The sequence below is a fragment of the Camelina sativa genome, chromosome 15 (assembly GCF_000633955.1).
Source record: "Camelina sativa cultivar DH55 chromosome 15, Cs, whole genome shotgun sequence".
NCBI classification, from domain to species: Eukaryota; Viridiplantae; Streptophyta; class Magnoliopsida; order Brassicales; family Brassicaceae; genus Camelina; species Camelina sativa.
Genome location: NC_025699.1, coordinates 28,091,588 through 28,109,758, shown reverse-complemented (window position 1 = coordinate 28,109,758; position 18,171 = coordinate 28,091,588). Strand labels below are relative to the sequence as shown.

Sequence of the window (18,171 nt, the reverse complement as noted above, 5' to 3'; positions counted from 1 at the left end):
CTAGTTGTGTTCGTAGTAGTAGGTTAAATAGTGGAACGTTATAGACCCTCATTAAAAGAGACTATAATGAACTGTGTTTTGTAGTTGTGAGGTATTTAATGTTTTTTAGTTGGGAGCTCTGTAATGTTCTTAAATTGATGTTAAAGAAAGAAGAATTGTTATGTTTGATACCCACTTATGTTTAGCTATCCAGTATACTAAAGAGGATTGCAACTTGTTGCCAGTTATTTTTGTATGTGGACATTACTATTTCAGTGTGGACAAGTATTTTGTTCATTGTTAAAGGCAAAAAAGACTTTGTGGACATTACTATTTCAATGTGGACAAGTATTTTATTAGTATACCCTGTGGACAGGTATTGTGTTAATTTGTAAAGGCAAGAAAGACTTTAAAGTGTGGACACAGTTTTAATATTTGTGGACTAAAAATGATGGAGAAGTCCATGGTAGACATAATAGTAGGGTCTTAAATCAGCATACTAATGAGAAAGTGAAAAGGGAGGAAGTTTCTGTTACAAGATCGAACCGCAAATTTGATAAGTAGTGGAAGTAGAAGACACAAAATTACAAATGAACAACGAATTCTTGGTAGACATCAACCGCGTAACTCATTCTAATGTCGTCCACCATCTTCTCCGTGAGGTTATCAAGACCCAAGCCTTGGGCGTGTAGTTCGATGAATTTCACAGTCAGAGGACCACAATCTCCGGTTCTGTCGTTTTGGTAGACGTCCACCAATCTATCAACCTTGAACGATTTAGGTAGAGGATAATCAGCCACGTCGGGGTTGACTAGGTCCTTGATGATGATAGGTAACAACTCAACTAGCGGTTTCATGAGACGAGGCAGCTTAGACTGGTCGTGGTTTACAATAAGGGGATCAAGTATCTGAATTTCGCCTTCTTTTAATTTAATCGCTAAAGCAACCCAATGCCGCTTACCCCAGTTCCTTGGTGTGTAAACTGTATCTACATCGCTAAACCACGCAAGATTGCACTGACGGCTGTAGACAGAGCCACGGACATAATTCTTGATGAGGCTGTTCCATTGAAATGTTGATTTATTCTTCTTGTTCTTGTAGAGGGCGTAGTCAGTGTTGATCATGTGAGTAAACCAAGTATCCAACACTGCGACTCTTGTCTCGCGTAGATAAGGGCCCATCGTCCTCCACAGCCAGGTGAGCATTGCTTTCATATGCTATAGAAGCCGAGTAAAAAAGACATAGAAATAAGGGTTCAAGCGGTATGTGCCTTATTAAGAGACCCCAAAAATGAAGAGAAGTTGTATATTTGGACAAAACATACCGGAGTATCGACCCAATATTTGGGTGAGTACAATTCCTTAAAGAAAGAACGCTTAACGCCAAGGCCATCTATGATATACTCTCTGTAGATCAAAAGTAGATAATATGAATATATTTCTTCAAATTTAAATAGAAGATATAAACCTTAACATCTTTTGTCCACTGACTTACTTGTGAGGATATGAGGATAGTCTGGTCAGAAATTTCTTTCGCAGTGCAGGTTTTACAATACGGAAAGGGGAGTATTCATACGGAGGGTCCTCCACTGGTCGTGAAGTCTTTTTCTTAGATGAAGAGGACTGACCATATCTTCTTGGCATAGTCCTCGTTCTTTTGGAACGGATGGGGGGATTGATGAGCTCCAACAGATTGGACCCCCTTTTTTTTTTGGGGCTAGCAACCTCCACATCGTCCATTGTAAGATCTTCAGATAATGACGGATCGCCAGAATTGTTGCCGGACGTACCATCCCCTGAGTCGGTAGTGTGACTTGGGAATTAACCTGCCAATTTAATTTCAGTAGGTGGACATTACATCCAGTAGTTGAAAAAAAAAGGAATATGAATACCTTCTTGACCAAAGGAGGTTCTTCCCCGTATAGTTCACCTATGTTCTTTAGGATTCCTGGAGTGTGTGGTCCATAGCTTGTCCACCGAGACTCGTTGAGGTTGTCCATCGCATCCTTGAGGTTGTCCACAACATCCTTGAATTACAAATGAAATAAGTGTTAAACGTGAAGAGAAAACGTGACATTTAATCCACCTATCCCATAAAAATCTCAAAATAAAACCTGTTCTAGGATAGTAGTCGAGTTGGCTGGGGTACGGGTACCACCGTGAGTTTCTGAGTTTGAGTTTTCAAACAAATTTGCACCTAAGCTTGTCCACTGAGAGTTGTTGACGTTGTCCACAGGGTCCTTGAATACAAGTGAATTATTGTTAGAGTCCCTTAAAAGCAAAAAGATAACGGGTGATGAAATTAAATTATGAAATTAAACTAAACATAATACCTCTTGTGGTAACCTTGTCGAGTTGATTGGTGTTTTTTCCTTGGTCTTTTGGTGCAAATTTGCAGAATCATGCATCTGTGCCAAAAGATCTGAATGCATACCGATAGGTGATTTGGGAATGATTCCTTTAGCAGACAAAGATTTAAGGACTTCGTCAAGAACTTCAGCTTTGCATTGTGCTCTTTCAGCTGTTAACATCTCCTTTATCTTCAAAGTGTGTTCTTCGTTCCTCCTATCCACCTCTTGAAGAAGCTCTCTTCCGGATAAGCAATCTCTGTGGAGAGGAGAAGAACCTCCATCTGGCGGGTTAGAATTAGACTTGGTTTTGGTGGCCTTCTTAACGGTTGGACCTCTAGATTTGGTAGGTTTAGGAGCTGCAAAAGCTGTATTGTCCTTAGCCACAACAGTTGAAATCAATGGGAAAGAAGAAAGGCCACCATGCCAGTCCTCTTTACTAAACATGTGACCATCTTCCAGTTTTTGTAATATGAAATGAACACAAGGATCCTCGTCATCAAGACCATCCCATGAGCAATTTTGAAATTCTGGTAGATATTCGCCAAGAAGAATGTTCTCTACGTGAAGCTAAAAAAGGGAAAAACACACAATGTGATGAATATATGAGTGAGTTTGAATGTAAATAGTAGTTAAAACACTTACCAATGGATGAATTTCGGTTTCCAGAATGTTAGAATTATGAAAGCTCTTCAGCTTTGATAAGTGAACCACAGAACGGTCAGTAAATGTTTGGGCATCGTCTCCATCTGGAAGGATTCTTTCAAGAAGTGGGATTGCATCGAGAAAAAGCAGTTGAAACGATAAAGTGAACCCGTGAGTAGCTGTGTGAGATTGTGATAACTGGTCAGCTAATTCTGCCGTACCTTGAATGACCTCGCCAATGGAAACCCTCTCCAATGTCCTTACGAAAGACAGCCTCCCCCATGGATATTTGACAAAAGACTCTAGATCTTTAACCAAATTAACAACTTTGCTGCTAGCTTTAACATTAGATGAATTGCAGATTAGAATGCCATCAACGATTACAACAAGAGACAGTCGGAGCCTACGATCACCATCCATCCGCTTTGAAACCGGCAACCTCTTGTCTTGTTTAAGAATATCCACAATTTGCCTAATTGTGTAACTCTTGTTCGGACCAACAAGAGTGTTGAGGTAATCAGGATCAGCAGAAGCAGCAGATTCAGAAGAAGATGTATCATCCTCAGACGGGAATGGATCACAATTTAGACCAGTCAAGACTGCAAACTCTCAAAGAGAGAACCTGATCGGATGCCCACCATACACGAACCACATTTCATGTTTTTTCCGGGTGACCAGTGATCGACAAAGAAATTGGTGGACAAGTTTCCCGGAGAGGGAACTCTTGCGGACAGGAAGTAGTAGAAGACGACCAAAGCAAGACTGTTAGAGCCAATCTAACTCTGGGGTCCCATCTAACGCCTCTACGATGTCCAACAAATATTCAGGTTTGGAATATGAGTTTATACGGCCCTTAAGAGGATAGCAATCCGTTGCAAAAAGACGCGGGGGAAGATGTCCTTCGTTGGTTTCATCGACAAAATCTCTGTGTAGACAAAACAAGATGGACTTAATATATGGTTGTCCATCGACAAAATGAAAGAATATATGATGGTTGTCCATCGACAAAATGAAAGAATATATGACGGTTGCCACTTACCTCAAAATTGGGTCACCAGATTGGACATCTCCGACAAAAGCACGCGGAGGAAGATGTCCATCGTTGGTTTCAACACGGTCTGATGTCGAATCTGGGAGATCTCTGTGTAGACAAAAGAAGATGGAATTAGTATATGGTTGTCCACCGACAATATTAGAGAATATATGTCGGTTGCCACTTACCCCACAATTGGGTCAGCAGATTCGAGATCTCCATCAATTGGGTCAGCAGATTCGAGGGCTTCCACAAATGTACTTTCGGGAATAAGGACAAAGTTGGGCAAAGGGACCACAGGTGGAGGATCAACGTTGTTCTCAGCTGGGGGGGGACCTCTGTGTAGACAAAAACGATTACGACTTTAATAAAGTGGTCGAAGGAGAAAGTAAAAGATGAAACTGGGTCACAACTTACGACAACACTGGTACAGCAGAATCGAGAGGGTCTCGCAAACTTTCTTCGGGAATAAGATTAAAATTGGGGGTCGAGCCAACTGCTCCCGGATCTACGGTCTGCTCACCGGCGTCAACGTTAGTTTCCATTTCCGGAGGTAGGCCACCGTTGAAGTTGCAGTTCAATCTGATGGGATAAAAAGAGAATAAGCAAGCTGAAAAGGATATTATGTGAAAATTGAAAAATGGAAGGTTAAACTAACAAGCTTCGGCGGTCGAAATTAGGGTTAGGCATAAAAACTCCGGCGGTCGCAATCTATCTTAATTGGAAGAGTTCGACTAATCTATCTAGGATTGAGTATTAAGTGGGAGAGAGGAAGAGTTCGAGACTTAAAACACAAAAAAAAAAAAATTAATGTATATTGATTGTCAGATGAAAAGACAGGACATGCAAGGTTGGTTTTCAAAATTTAAAATATTTATTTTCGAGGGAAAAACAAAGAAAACGAGTTCGAGGGATATATGGGTCTTTTATTCTCTTTATTGTGGTACATAGCAAAAGGACGAGGTGAATGTGATAGAACCCACAAAATTGGTTTGCAAATGTGGCACATTTCTTAAAAATCTCTTTTTTTTCTTGTCATCAATTTAATTTTAATTAATTAAAGAATAACATAATTATCTTTTTTCTATTTCTCTTTTTTGGTCTTTGTTTTTAACTTTTTGAGCTATAGTTTTTATTCAATAACTTTTTTCTATTCAATATAAAATGAACAAATAGTGATGTTTATAGTATCATTTTTAAGTGATGTTAATATAAATGAATATATATACATCAATTATTAAGTGAAGTAAATTTATAGATTTGTATTTCGTAAGTGATGTAGATGATCTAGATTTGCATCAATTATAATGAAATGATGTCATACAAATTAATAACAATATTGATTATTATAACTGATGTTAAGATATAATTTTTATATTAATTACTAAAAAGTAATTTAAAATAATATCAATACAATCATACAATCATTGGCAAAAGCTTTGTAAGCTTCGTATCTGTTTCAAAAACATAGGTCAATAATCACATCTTAACTTCCAGATTTAATGTCTTACATAGTTACATCTGGAGCCGATTTGTTGAAGATAGCTTTACGGTGGAGATCCATAGTTTATTTAGACATCAACATATAAAAAACAAAACTTTCTTGTTACTATGGAAAATATTACGACACAAATATCTTTATTGTTTAAGTTGTTAGGGAGGAGACAAGTTGGACCACAAGCCAACTAATACCTATTGGAAATAATAAAATGATAAGTTAATTATTTTTGGTTAAGTCTCAAGGTAAATATTTATTACATTCTTTACAAATATAAAGTTCTATTCTAAAATATCCAAGTAAAAATAGTTTAAATATATATCTTATTGAATATAATTATGCATTTCAACTAATGGAATGGATGCAACCAAATATAAACATTCAAATTTTGCACATATTAAGTACATGTTCCTACTCATCAAAATGATTTTCTTTACTTTATTAATTTGTGTTTTTCAAATATTTTGTAATATAAGCAGGAACTTTAGGACCATTGAAAAATGCTTTGTAGATTACTGGTTCTTCCCAACCCTCAAAACAAAGTAAAGTTGCAATCACCGGATGCGTCTCTAAGCGTCTCAAAGCCTCCTCCAAAGTAGGATATCTAAACACATCCTTGATGCCTAATAACATTTCAGCATCTATAAGAGGTCTACCCCCATTGCAGTTAAATTGTTCTACATTCATCTCCATCTCACTGGCTTTAGGTATACCTTTAGAATTCTTAATAAATCTGAGTGTCTCATTGACGGAACATGGATAGCAACTATGAGTTTTGTGCTCAGAAATATGATGATCTTCAACTACTCTCTCCTTGTAGATGTCCTTATCAACATGTGCATATATATATAGTTGACTCAACGGTTCATACTCCTCCATATGTCCATATAGAGCGGAAGATTTGGAGTGCGTCCAGCGTGGCAGTTTTTTTAGCTGTGTATTATTTGTTATAATTTAATTGGTTATTGATTTTTACTGATGTGTCAACACATCCTTCTTTTATTGTATTGATTAGGCTATTTGACCTTCGAACTTTACACAATTTTACTTTTACCAAATAAAATATAAATAATTATAAAAAAAAACAGAGATTTTCTTGCTATGTTACTACAACAACTATACATATTAACTTACACATTGATGATAAACAATAAACATGAGTTTACACTATTAGCTAAGCGGAAGAGTTCTCGTTGGTCGTTTTCTTGGAAGAAGTAGAAGAAGACGAATGGCTGTGTTTCTGTGAAGAATTATGGCTTGAAGAAGATGATGACTCGGTAAAGAAGACCACAGCTTCATCTGTATCGACTAAAGCTTGAATTGATCTTGGAAAAGGCGGCACATTCACTTCCAAGACACCTTCAAGAATCTGAACAACTTGGCTCATCGCTGGCCTATGACTCTCTTCGTCTTGTATGCACCAACACGCCACTCTACAAGCTCTCGTGAGCTCATCTGTATCCACGACATCATGACCCTCTAGTCTAGGGTCAAGCAGCGACATGATGTCTCCATCTTTGGTAAGTATAGTCGCTGCCCAACTCGGAAAGAATCTCACATTCTCGTTCTCTGATTGCTCCGTGTTTCTTCTCCCGGAAACAAGCTCGAATAGCATCATCCCGTAGCTGTAAACATCGGCTTTAGCTGTTATCGCAACTCCAGAGATCCATTCTGGTGCAAGATAGCCTCTTGTACCTCTCATTGTCGTCAAAACCCTGCTAAAATCTCGTCCCACGAGTTTAGCCAACCCGAAGTCAGCAACTTTGGGACAGAACTGTGAATCTAACAAAATGTTTTCTGGTTTTATATCGCAGTGAATGATACAGTCTCTACATTCATCGTGTAGATAAGCTAACCCTCTAGCTGTCCCTAACGCGATTTGGAACCGTAGTTTCCACCCGAGGACGATCTTGTCTTCAACTTGCTGATTAAAGAAGAGATGAGAATCCAAAGAACCGTTAGGCATGTAATCATAAACAAGCAGTTTCTTGTTTCCCTCGGAGCAAACCCCACGAAGCCTCACTAGATTAACGTGTTGGATCGTTCCTATTGTCACTACCTCCGTCCTAAACTGCTTCTCCCCTTGGCTAATACTCTCAAGCCTCTTCACCGCTACGTCACTAGAATCCGGTAAAGCACCTTTGAACACCGAACCAAAACCTCCTCCACCTAACTTGTCTGAGAAATTCTTGGTCGCATTCTGTAGTTCTCTATAGCTAAACGCAGCCAATGTACCATCACCCTTCTCTCCTCTCATTCTCTTCCTTCTCCGATGCCTTAAGACTAAGATTACCACCAACAGAACCAGGACTACTACTCCTAACGCGCCAATAACCGCGCCAAATATAATCGCTTTGTTACTCTTACTGGAAGAACCATTAGGAATATCAGAAGCAGCGAGCCTAAGATAAAACGTATTCCCCTGATCACTGTTATCTTCTTCGAGTTGCTGAAGATTGAAGACATCTTTAGCCCAAATCAAACATTGGTTCGAGCCTTCATCATGTGCATAAGCCTTACAAGAACAGTCCCTTTGGCAAGTAGAGGCACAAATACTAAGACTTGTTTGCGTCAATGCCTCTGAATGATTAGCTAGTTTCATATTTCGAATGGGAAAAAACTGGTTGACGTCTCCACGAGAGCATTGTAACTCAGTATTTCTAACGCAGCCTGCAGAGTAATCCTCCAAGTCCCAATCTTTCTGAAACTGGGGCCTAAACCCTTGAGGGCATCGGCAAAATGGCTCAGCCTTTTCGGTGCAAATCCCAAAGGAGCCACAGTATCTATAGACCTGACATTGTTGCCGAGGTTGAGACCAGAACAAGTTCCATTCTTGGTTTGCGTCTAACCAAGAGAACTGTTTGATCTGTCCAGACTCGTCCATGACGAAACGGGACACGTTCATGTGGTTATAGATGGAGTAAGTAAAATATGACTCCGTGGAGTTGGAGACAAAACTGAAGTTGTAGATGTAATTGAGTCTCATTTCAGGAACCCAATCAAAGATCCTGCTCTGAGGGTTCCAAGGACCACTTGACCAGTACTCATTCGTTCCGTTCCAAAGGATTTTGTAAGCATTGGACTCGTCTAGCTCGAGAGAGAACAAACCTGGTGATGGATCTTCAGAACTCTTCCACGAGGTGAGTCGTTGGCTCTTTCCGGTTCGTTTGTCTAACCGGATCTTCACTCCAGGGAGCCACGTGTTACCCGGGTGATCGAAGCTTTCCCACAACACGTTGGCTGATGAGTCGTTGCGTCCGCTTCTGAGAACAAGATTGCCGTTGTCGAGCAAAACCGCTTCGAGGGGAGAAACAGAGGAAGAGGTGGAGTTGAGACCCGTGGACCAAACAGGAGTCTGGTTATTACCGTCGAGTAGGATCAAGTTTCCGTCGGAGATTTTGAGAACAGATGAGTTCTTGTCGGAGACTGGTTTGTCTCGATTGGCTACCCAGAGGATGGTTTGAGGGAGTTGCTTATACCACATACCTATGTAGAAGTTTGACGAAGCACCTGGTTTAAAGAAACCCATTTCGAAAGTTCCACCGGAGGAGATAATCGTCTGGTCGCCAGAGAGATTAAAGTTGCCGGAGATTGTGTCGACGGCGGAAGATCCATGGATGAAGAAGCAGAGGAAGAAGAAAGAAGAGAGGGTCAAGAAGAACGAAACCATGAAGAAAAAAAAAGCTTAGAGGAAAGAGAGAGAGAGATGGAGAGAGATCATATGATTTATGAAGAGAGTCTCTCTGCTTTTTTAGAAAGCTAGACAAATATTTAAAGACTCCGTGAATGTTTGGTTTGTCATTGGCGAATTAGAATGAACAAAACAGAAGAGTCTTGTGTGGTTGGTTTGTTTGTTTATTGGGGAAAAGTCAAACAAGTTACAAAATAACATAATGTGAGTCTTCGCTTGACCTCGTCAAAAACTCTAATAAACATTATATTTTTGCCGTCTTTTGGACGTTGTGTTGTGTTGTGTTGTTGTGAATAAATGCGTAGTTTGCATTCAAACAAAAACGAACCACCCAAAATCGCACTATGATTGAAAAGTCTCTGACGTCTTGACTAGTTTCTTGTCTGGTAGATGATAATGAGTATACTTTTATACAATCGGAAATAAGTAACCGAAAACATTTGTAATAGGTCCAAACCTACCAACTTGATTATAGTAGTGATCAAATTTTTTGGATCAGTGGTTTTGAAAGAGACAGACACCTTCAATGTGGATCAAAATTTGATCCGTTCTCATAATTCGAAATCATAATTCTAAGAAAATTTTAATGGTCTATACAGAAAACGAACATGACCTTCGAGTGATTAATAAATAATCTCCCTTTTAATAAAAGGGAAGTACACAACTTAAGTTTTGTAGACTTTATAAAAAATATAAATGGTTACAAATGCATACTAATAGGTTATATATAAGATATACATTAACCATATATTCTTCATAAGATAACTCTTTATATATAGATAATAAATAATAAATCCATAAATCGTGGAGCAAATATATCATGAAGATCATAACATAGTTATTTCAAATGATCTTCTTTTTAATAAAAGAAAAGTACATAACATAGCTTATATTATTTATATTATAATATAAAATAAAGAGAAGTACACAATATAGTTTATATTATAGTGATTAAATTATATTATTTAATTTAAAATTATAATCGCGGAGTTATTTCAAATGATCTCCTTTTTAATAAAAAGAAGTACACAATATAGTTTTTGTAGACTTTATATTTTTAATTAATTATAAATGATTACAAATAGGTTATAGATAGGTTATAGATTAATTCATATATTAATGGTTACACCTAAATATTGGGTGCAACCTTAATTGGAGATATTCCAAATTGATAATTGATATATTAATGGTAATAAATAAAATCATGGATCTTTCAAACTGTATTTTCAGAAGATTTTAGTCATATATCAAGTTGTTTCCAAAGATCTTTAAACACAATATTAGAAATTTACTTTCCACAGATTTTATTGATAAACCATAACGTTCAATAAAAATTAGGACCATGCTAGAGCACAGATTGAATTTTGTTTTTATATTATAATTTTAAGACTTACAAACTCAAGCACGAGTTAAATTTTTATATACTCTAGCACGGAAGCTGCTGGACACACTCTAGCACGGATTAATAATTTTATATACTCTAACACGGGTTAAAATTAACAATATAAGACTTACATAATACATTTACATTTCATGAATAATATTTACAATAAAAATTATTTGCATGAGTTGCATCCAAATAATATTATATACAATTACATATATAATATTTTAAAAATAATAAAATGTATTTCAACCCGTGCTGTAGCACGGGTCCAAATCTAGTACCTTTTAAACTGCATAGAAATGTTAAGTTATCGTTCCAATGAAATGATACTCAAGATTCAAAAATAATCAAAAAACAAATATATTTGTTCTGCGAGATAAAAAAACAAAACTACATACAGTAATTTTAATTTAAACCCTTGATTACCTAAAATTATATTTGACAAAAAGAATCTGAAAATACGAATTATGAAAAAGTAACTCTATGCTTCACTATCTATAAACAAGTGTCAAAAGGGTTTTAGATCAGAAGGTAACATAAGCTAAACTCGCTCCTAGTACCGTCAGATTATCTACTAATCCCTTAATCTAACGGTTCTAAATCCAGTCTCACAGAAAGTCTTGTAGTCACTAAACCATCAGATTACTCTCCCCACCAAGAGAGCTAAACAAAGAGAGAAGCAAAAATTATAAAACCTCCGATCTCCGTCGCCGGCGATATCGGGAAACAAGTTGATGTTTTAGTATCATTGAACCGTATACCCCCATAAGTACAATCTCTGCGTAAGCGGAGAGTGAGATTAGGTTTTTGCTCACGTAAGGCATCTCTTTTGGACGATTTTAAAACCCTAACTAGACTATTCGCCGTCGCCGTCGCCGTCGACTCTGTCACTGGTTCGTTTGCTCAATCTTGATCTTCTCTTTGATGAAAGAACGCTTGGTTGCTCAATTTATAATCATCTCTTTTATAGTTTGCAACTTTGTTTGATCACTATGCTTTAGTTCTAATTTGGGGTTTTAATCTTTCTCTGCATAAACTTGTGTAGTAAGAGAAGAAGAAGAAGGAAGAATTGATGGAGTCTGATCCTTGTGCCAAGAACAAGGGTTCATTGACGCAAGAGCAGGGGATGATAGAAACTGGTGGTGAAGGCAGTGGTAGAGATGATCTACAGGAACAAGGTTTGGCGGTGAATCAGGTTAAAGGAGTTGAAGCAAGTCATGCTATGAAGTGTGCAAATACCACTGTGAAGAGAAAGATGGATCAACATAAAGAGGCAATGTTGGGAAAGAAACGCAATAGGCAGACCATGTTTCTTAATCTTGAAGATGTTAAACAAGCAAGTACTATTTCCACACCAACTCCTAGGAGACAGAACTTTCCACAGCCTGTAGTTACACGCTCCCTTGAAGCCAATCCACCTACTGAGCATGGAGGAGAAATTCAAAGCCATGGTATACATCCAGAATCTGATGAACAGAAGTTTGGAAGTAATGGTGAATCAAATTCGAGTTTACTTGGTAAACCTGGGAGGCTCAGCGGGGATGATGGATCTTCTACTGAAGGGATGGGAACATCTGTGTCAAGACAGGCTTCTTGGAAGCAGACTACTAATTTACGGCAGCCTAGGAGCGGTCATTCATCTAGTAGAAAAGTCTCTTACAGCCAAAGATCTTTCACGAAGCCAGCCACAACTAGTACCCAATATCAGGATACATCAGTGGAGCGTCTTATACGAGAGGTGACCAACGAAAATTTCTGGCGTCATCCTGGTATGTTAAATATTACATTGCTACCTATGGAACGTGTTCTTGAATATGTCTTACTTCCCTAGAAGTAATTGAATCTTGTTTTATGGTAGAAACTTTTATATGTGTAAAATTTATTGCTTCTGAAGCCATTTCCCTATGGCTCTTAAAAATGTACTGCTTCTGAAATCATGAATGGAGAATCAAATAAGCCAAAAGATATGGAATCTGGAACAAACTATGGTACTGTTAAAGTAGATTGAAGAATTCTAGTGACTTAAGTGATCTGACTTGTTCTTGTTTTATGTCGTGCTTCTCTCTAGTCAGAAAGATCTCATATAGATTTTGATAGAAGTTCTAATTATTTTGTGGCAGATACATCCCTATCTATTTCCACCATTGTTATTGTTGCCTTCATATTAAGGCACTGAACTTAAAGTCTAGCTTTGTAACTAGACCTGGTTCATGGTCGATGGAAATTGTTTATCAGGCTGGCACTTTGGTCGAAACTATATTGGGATAAAAATTCTCCCCAGCTGAGAAGATGCTATATCTAAAAGTTGAATGGTATATTAGTGAGAGAATACTGAATACTAGTTCGCTTTTTGATTTATATGTCTTCCATCTTTTTTTAGACTTTATAGTGGAGATGTTTGCTGGTTTCTTCCAAACATAATTTTTCAGCTCATTGTGTATTCGTTCGCGCATTTAAATATGTTGCATATTTTTCTTGTCTATTAGAGGTTACCGAACTCCGAAGTGTACCTGAGCGGTTTGAATCTATGGAGGAGTATGTCAGAGTCTTTGAACCCTTACTTTTTGAGGAATGCCGGGCACAACTTTACAGTACATGGGAAGAACTGGCTGAGGCAAATGCATATGTGAAAGTTCGAATAAAATCCATCGAAAGAAGAGAGAGAGGTAACTTTCCTAGATCATGTTCACTTGTGTAAGCATGCATAATGAGCCACTTTTTTCATTATTAGACATATTGGACTTTGTTTCTTCTCCTTGTTTCAGAAAGTTTTAATGTAAGCACACAAATTATCTAGAAAAATAATTTTCCCTTAATTCACTATCTTATAACAACTGTGTTTGCGCTTAATTTTGCTTGTTTATTATCTTCTCTAGTAGGTTTGAGTTGTGGAGACTGCTCTCTTATATGTTATATCTCTTTGGATTGACAACCTTATTCATATCCTTTTATGTCTGCCTGTCTGGGAAACACTGTCAAGCATCTGTTATATTACTTGACTGCTAGTCTTTGTTTATGTGTTCAGGGTGGTATGATGTAATACTTGTCTCTTTAAACGGCTGTAAATGGGCTTTCAAGGAGGGAGATGTTGCAGTTCTTTCAACTCCACTTTCTGAATCAGGTATGTTTGGATATGTTGATGTCTGATTGTTTCTGTATTGCTAGCTTCTGTGCATTTTGTATCATATTTCTTTTCTTTATGCTAAGCTGAAGACCATGAGGATGCTGGACGTCTAGCTGGTACAGTTAGGAGACATATACCAGTTGATACCCGTGATCCTCTTGGAGCTACTCTTCATTTCTATGTTGGAGATTCTAGTGGGACTGGCAGGTAGGTACATATGTTCTATGTTTATTCTGTTGATACTCTATCTGAGTTTCTATCCTTCTATTTTTCATGAACTATCAGAGAGTGAAAGAATATTAATACAGTCTATCATCTCTTTTCCATGTATATGCATGGAAATTTTATTTTTACAGCAAGATTGATAATAGTCATATTTTACGGAAGCTTAAACCTAAGGATATCTGGCATCTAACAGTGCTTGGTTCACTTGCAACCACACAGAGGGAATATGTTGCACTTCATGCGTTTTCTCGACTTAACCCACAGGTTATTGTTTGTTTTATTCTCAAACAGATCTCCTATAGATGCTTTAAAATATGCTGATGTTGGTGAAACTTAAAATATTTGTTAGATGCAAAATGCCATTCTCAATCCTAGGCCGGAGCAGTTTCCTAGTTACGAGGAACAAACCCCTGGAATGCCTGATTGTTTCACTACTAGCTTTGCAGACCATTTACATAGAAGCTTTAATGCTCCACAGCTCGCTGCAATCCACTGGGCGGGCATGCATACTGCAGCTGGTACTAGTAGTGGGGGAAAGAAGCAAGAACTATGGCCATTTACTCTTGTTCAGGGCCCTCCAGGAACAGGCAAGACACACACTGTTTGGGGAATGTTGAATGTCATCCATTTGGTTCAGTATCAACACTATTACACTTCGTTGCTGAAGAAATTAGCACCTGAGACCTATAATCAAGCAAACGAGTGCAGTTCAGATAATATTTTGTCAGGCTCTATTGATGAAGTCCTACAAAACATGGACCAGAATCTGTTCCGCACCCTGCCCAAACTCTGTGCTAAACCGAGGATGCTCGTTTGTGCTCCTTCGAATGCTGCAACTGATGAACTTCTTTCACGTGTCCTTGACCGTGGTTTCATTGATGGGGAGATGAGGGTATATCGCCCTGATGTTGCTCGAGTTGGTGTTGATTCTCAATCGCGAGCTGCCCAAGCAGTTTCTGTGGAGCGAAGAAGTGATCAGCTATTAGCTATATCTCGTGACGAGATTCTACGACACATGCATAACCTTAGACTACAAGAAACTCATATTTCTCGAGATATAGCTGGGCTTAAAAGGGAACTTAATGCTGCAGCCTTTGCCACACGTTCTCAGGGATCTGTGGGAGTTGACCCTGAAGTTCTTATTTCAAGAGACCAAAAAAGAGATGCTTTGTTACAGCACCTTGCTGCTGTGGTTGAAGCCAGAGATAAAGTTCTTGTTGAAATGTCTCGCCTTCTTATTGTGGAGGGAAAGTTTCGTGCTGGTATAAATTTTAATCTTGAAGAAGCTCGAGCTAGTCTTGAGGCAAGTTTTGCAAACGAGGCTGAAATAGTTTTTACCACCGTATCAAGCAGTGGTCGTAAATTGTTTTCTCGTCTTACTCATGGTTTTGATATGGTTGTCATTGACGAAGCTGCCCAAGCTAGTGAGGTTGGAGTTCTTCCTCCTCTTGCTCTTGGTGCTGCGCGATGTGTACTTGTCGGTGATCCTCAGCAGCTACCTGCAACAGTGATTAGCAAGGCTGCTGGAACTCTTTTATATAGTAGAAGTCTCTTTGAAAGGTTTCAGCTAGCAGGTTGTCCGACTTTGTTGTTAAATGTTCAATACAGAATGCATCCCCAAATTCGAGATTTTCCTTCAAGGTACTTCTACCAAGGACGCCTCAAAGACAGTGAAAGTATATCCAGTGCTCCTGATGAGATTTACTATAAAGATCCTATTCTTAGGCCTTATCTTTTCTTCAATATCAGCCATGGACGAGAGTCCCATAGAGGTGGATCTGTATCTTACGAGAATGTTGATGAGGCTCGATTCTGTGTTGGGGTGTACATGCATCTTCAGAAAAATCTAAAGTCGTTGAGTGCGGGTAAAGTATCTGTGGGGGTAATAACCCCGTACAAACTGCAGCTGAAATGCCTGAAGCATGAGTTTGGCAATGCTTTGGGACAAGATGAACTGAAAGAGATTTATATTAATACAGTAGACGCGTTTCAGGGTCAAGAACGTGATGTCATAATCATGTCGTGTGTGCGTGCTTCGGGTCACGGGGTTGGCTTTGTTTCAGATATCCGGCGGATGAACGTTGCTCTTACCCGTGCGAGAAAAGCTCTGTGGGTATGGTTTCTCTCTCTCTCTCTCTGCAAGCACAAAATTTATTTGATAAATATGTTATGTTTTTTTTTTAATGACTATAGTCTTGAATAGGTGATGGGAAATGCCTCTGCTCTGATGAAGTCTGAGGACTGGGGAGCGTTGATCACTGACGCGAGAGCCAGGAACTGTTTTATGGAAATGGACTCTCTTCCGCAGGATTTTCCAATTCCTCAAGCACCTAGTTATAATCCCAAGGCAACTAGTGCAAGAGATTTCAGATCAGGTGGACCAAGAATCGAATCTTTTGATATGCAAACTGAATCCAGGTCAGGGACAGCACCACCAGAAAATGATGAGAAGTTGAAGACATCGACATTTGCAAAAAGTGATCATTTTCAAAGGGACAAATCACTGGATGATGATTTTGATATGTCTGGGGATAAGTATAGGAATTCCTGGCAGCATGGGAATCAGAGGAAGCAAAATTTTGGACAGGCTTTGGCGAGAAGAGACTAGTTATCCTCAAATTACATTTGATTTGATATCTGGAGGAGGTAGACATGAAGTCTGCTACAGGGTAACAATATTACGTCGAAGCTGCACCCTTCAGACGTCCAGATCATAGGCCTTCACAGTGAATTTACGTTGAAGCTGCATTTGTGTCTCAATAACTATATGGAACTTGTTGATAATTACCCTCGGTTTGAAGACTCTATCAAGAGGGTTTTGGATTTTGATTGTGGCTTGGGTCAGCAGAACTACAAAAGACTGTACGTAGCTATGAGTTTTGGTTAATGGTAGCTTAGCTTCTCTCAACCAGTTTTTTTTGTCATGAAGGAGAAGAAGATGATTAGAAATGTAGTGGAGAGAACATAGATGAACAGATCATATACCCACACAGGGCACTATTGTAGCATCTTGTATATATAATCCCACTATCTTTTAGTATTTCTATCTCCTTTATTATATAAAACACAGTTCCTTTGTTTTTTATGTGTTATCATCGATCAATGAAGAATCATATTCTTGTAACATCATTTTCTCCTTCACTTTCACAGATTCATTAAGTCATAGCTTACACTGGTTTCTAAATTCTACTACACCGGCTACTTGGAAAACAAAAGGAAAGACTTATGAATGGTAACACTCACTTTACTCTGAGATCTGTTTCAACTGCTTGTCTGCTTGTTTTTATTTTTTAAGACTCTTAAGACCAAAATTTAAATCCGTTTTGCAACATTATCTGCATCTTCAAGAAGAGAGAGTATAGAACTTTAGGATTTGACATAAATAAGGGACACAAGGACCGGCATTGTCTTAATAAATATACAGTTGCTTAATCTATACTACTGCATTTGCTGGAACAAATATATATATATNGAACGTGATGTCATAATCATGTCGTGTGTGCGTGCTTCGGGTCACGGGGTTGGCTTTGTTTCAGATATCCGGCGGATGAACGTTGCTCTTACCCGTGCGAGAAGAGCTCTGTGGGTATGGTTTCTCTCTCTCTCTCTCTCTGCAAGCACAAAATTTGTTTGATAAATATGTTATGTTTTTCTTTTAATGACTATAGTCTTGAATAGGTGATGGGAAATGCCTCTGCTCTGATGAAGTCTGAGGACTGGGGAGCGTTGATCACTGACGCAAGAGCCAGGAACTGTTTTATGGAAATGGACTCTCTTCCCCAGGATTTTCCAATTCCTCAAGCACCTAGTTATAATCCCAAGGCAACTAGTGCAAGAGATTTCAGATCAGGTGGACCAAGAATCGAATCTTTTGATATGCAAACTGAATCCAGGTCGAGGACAGCACCACCAGAAAATGATGAGAAGTTGAAGACATCGACATTTGCAAAAAGTGATCATTTTCAAAGGGACAAATCACTGGATGATGATTTTGATATGTCTGGGGATAAGTATAGGAATTCCTGGCAGCATGGGAATCAGAGGAAGCAAAATTTTGGACAGGCTTTGGCGAGAAGAGACTAGTTATCCTCAAATTACATTTGATTTGATATCTGGAGGGGGTAGACATGAAGTCTGCTACAGGGTAACAATATTACGTCGAAGCTGCACCCTTCAGACGTCCAGATCATAGGCCTTCACACTGAATTTACGTTGAAGCTGCATTTGTGTCTCAATAACTAT

General features: G+C 38.5%; 3 protein-coding genes across 4 annotated transcripts; 2 read left to right on the top strand and 1 right to left on the bottom strand.

Annotated features, from left to right (window-relative positions):
- LOC104747759 (G-type lectin S-receptor-like serine/threonine-protein kinase At2g19130) lies at positions 6,551-9,296 on the bottom strand. Its single transcript, XM_010469448.2, has one exon. It carries the CDS (start codon positions 9,170-9,172, stop codon positions 6,677-6,679), a length of 2,496 nt encoding a protein of 831 aa, XP_010467750.1. The 5' UTR covers positions 9,173-9,296; the 3' UTR covers positions 6,551-6,676.
- LOC104747757 (probable helicase MAGATAMA 3) lies at positions 11,259-16,975 on the top strand. Of its 2 annotated transcripts, none has more exons than XM_010469446.2 (8): positions 11,259-11,473; positions 11,626-12,349; positions 13,067-13,246; positions 13,606-13,701; positions 13,794-13,911; positions 14,061-14,193; positions 14,279-16,042; positions 16,133-16,975. In XM_010469446.2, the coding sequence occupies exons 2-8, from the start codon at positions 11,653-11,655 to the stop codon at positions 16,535-16,537; spliced, it is 3,393 nt and encodes a 1,130-aa protein (XP_010467748.1). In that variant the 5' UTR covers positions 11,259-11,473; positions 11,626-11,652; the 3' UTR covers positions 16,538-16,975. The 2 variants fall into 2 exon arrangements, with proteins under 2 accessions (XP_010467748.1, XP_010467747.1); XM_010469445.2 differs by having other exon boundaries at positions 13,788-13,911.
- On the top strand, positions 17,411-18,165 carry LOC104747758 (regulator of nonsense transcripts 1 homolog). Its single transcript, XM_010469447.1, has 2 exons — positions 17,411-17,515; positions 17,608-18,165. The coding sequence occupies exons 1-2, from the start codon at positions 17,420-17,422 to the stop codon at positions 18,010-18,012; spliced, it is 501 nt and encodes a 166-aa protein (XP_010467749.1). The 5' UTR covers positions 17,411-17,419; the 3' UTR covers positions 18,013-18,165.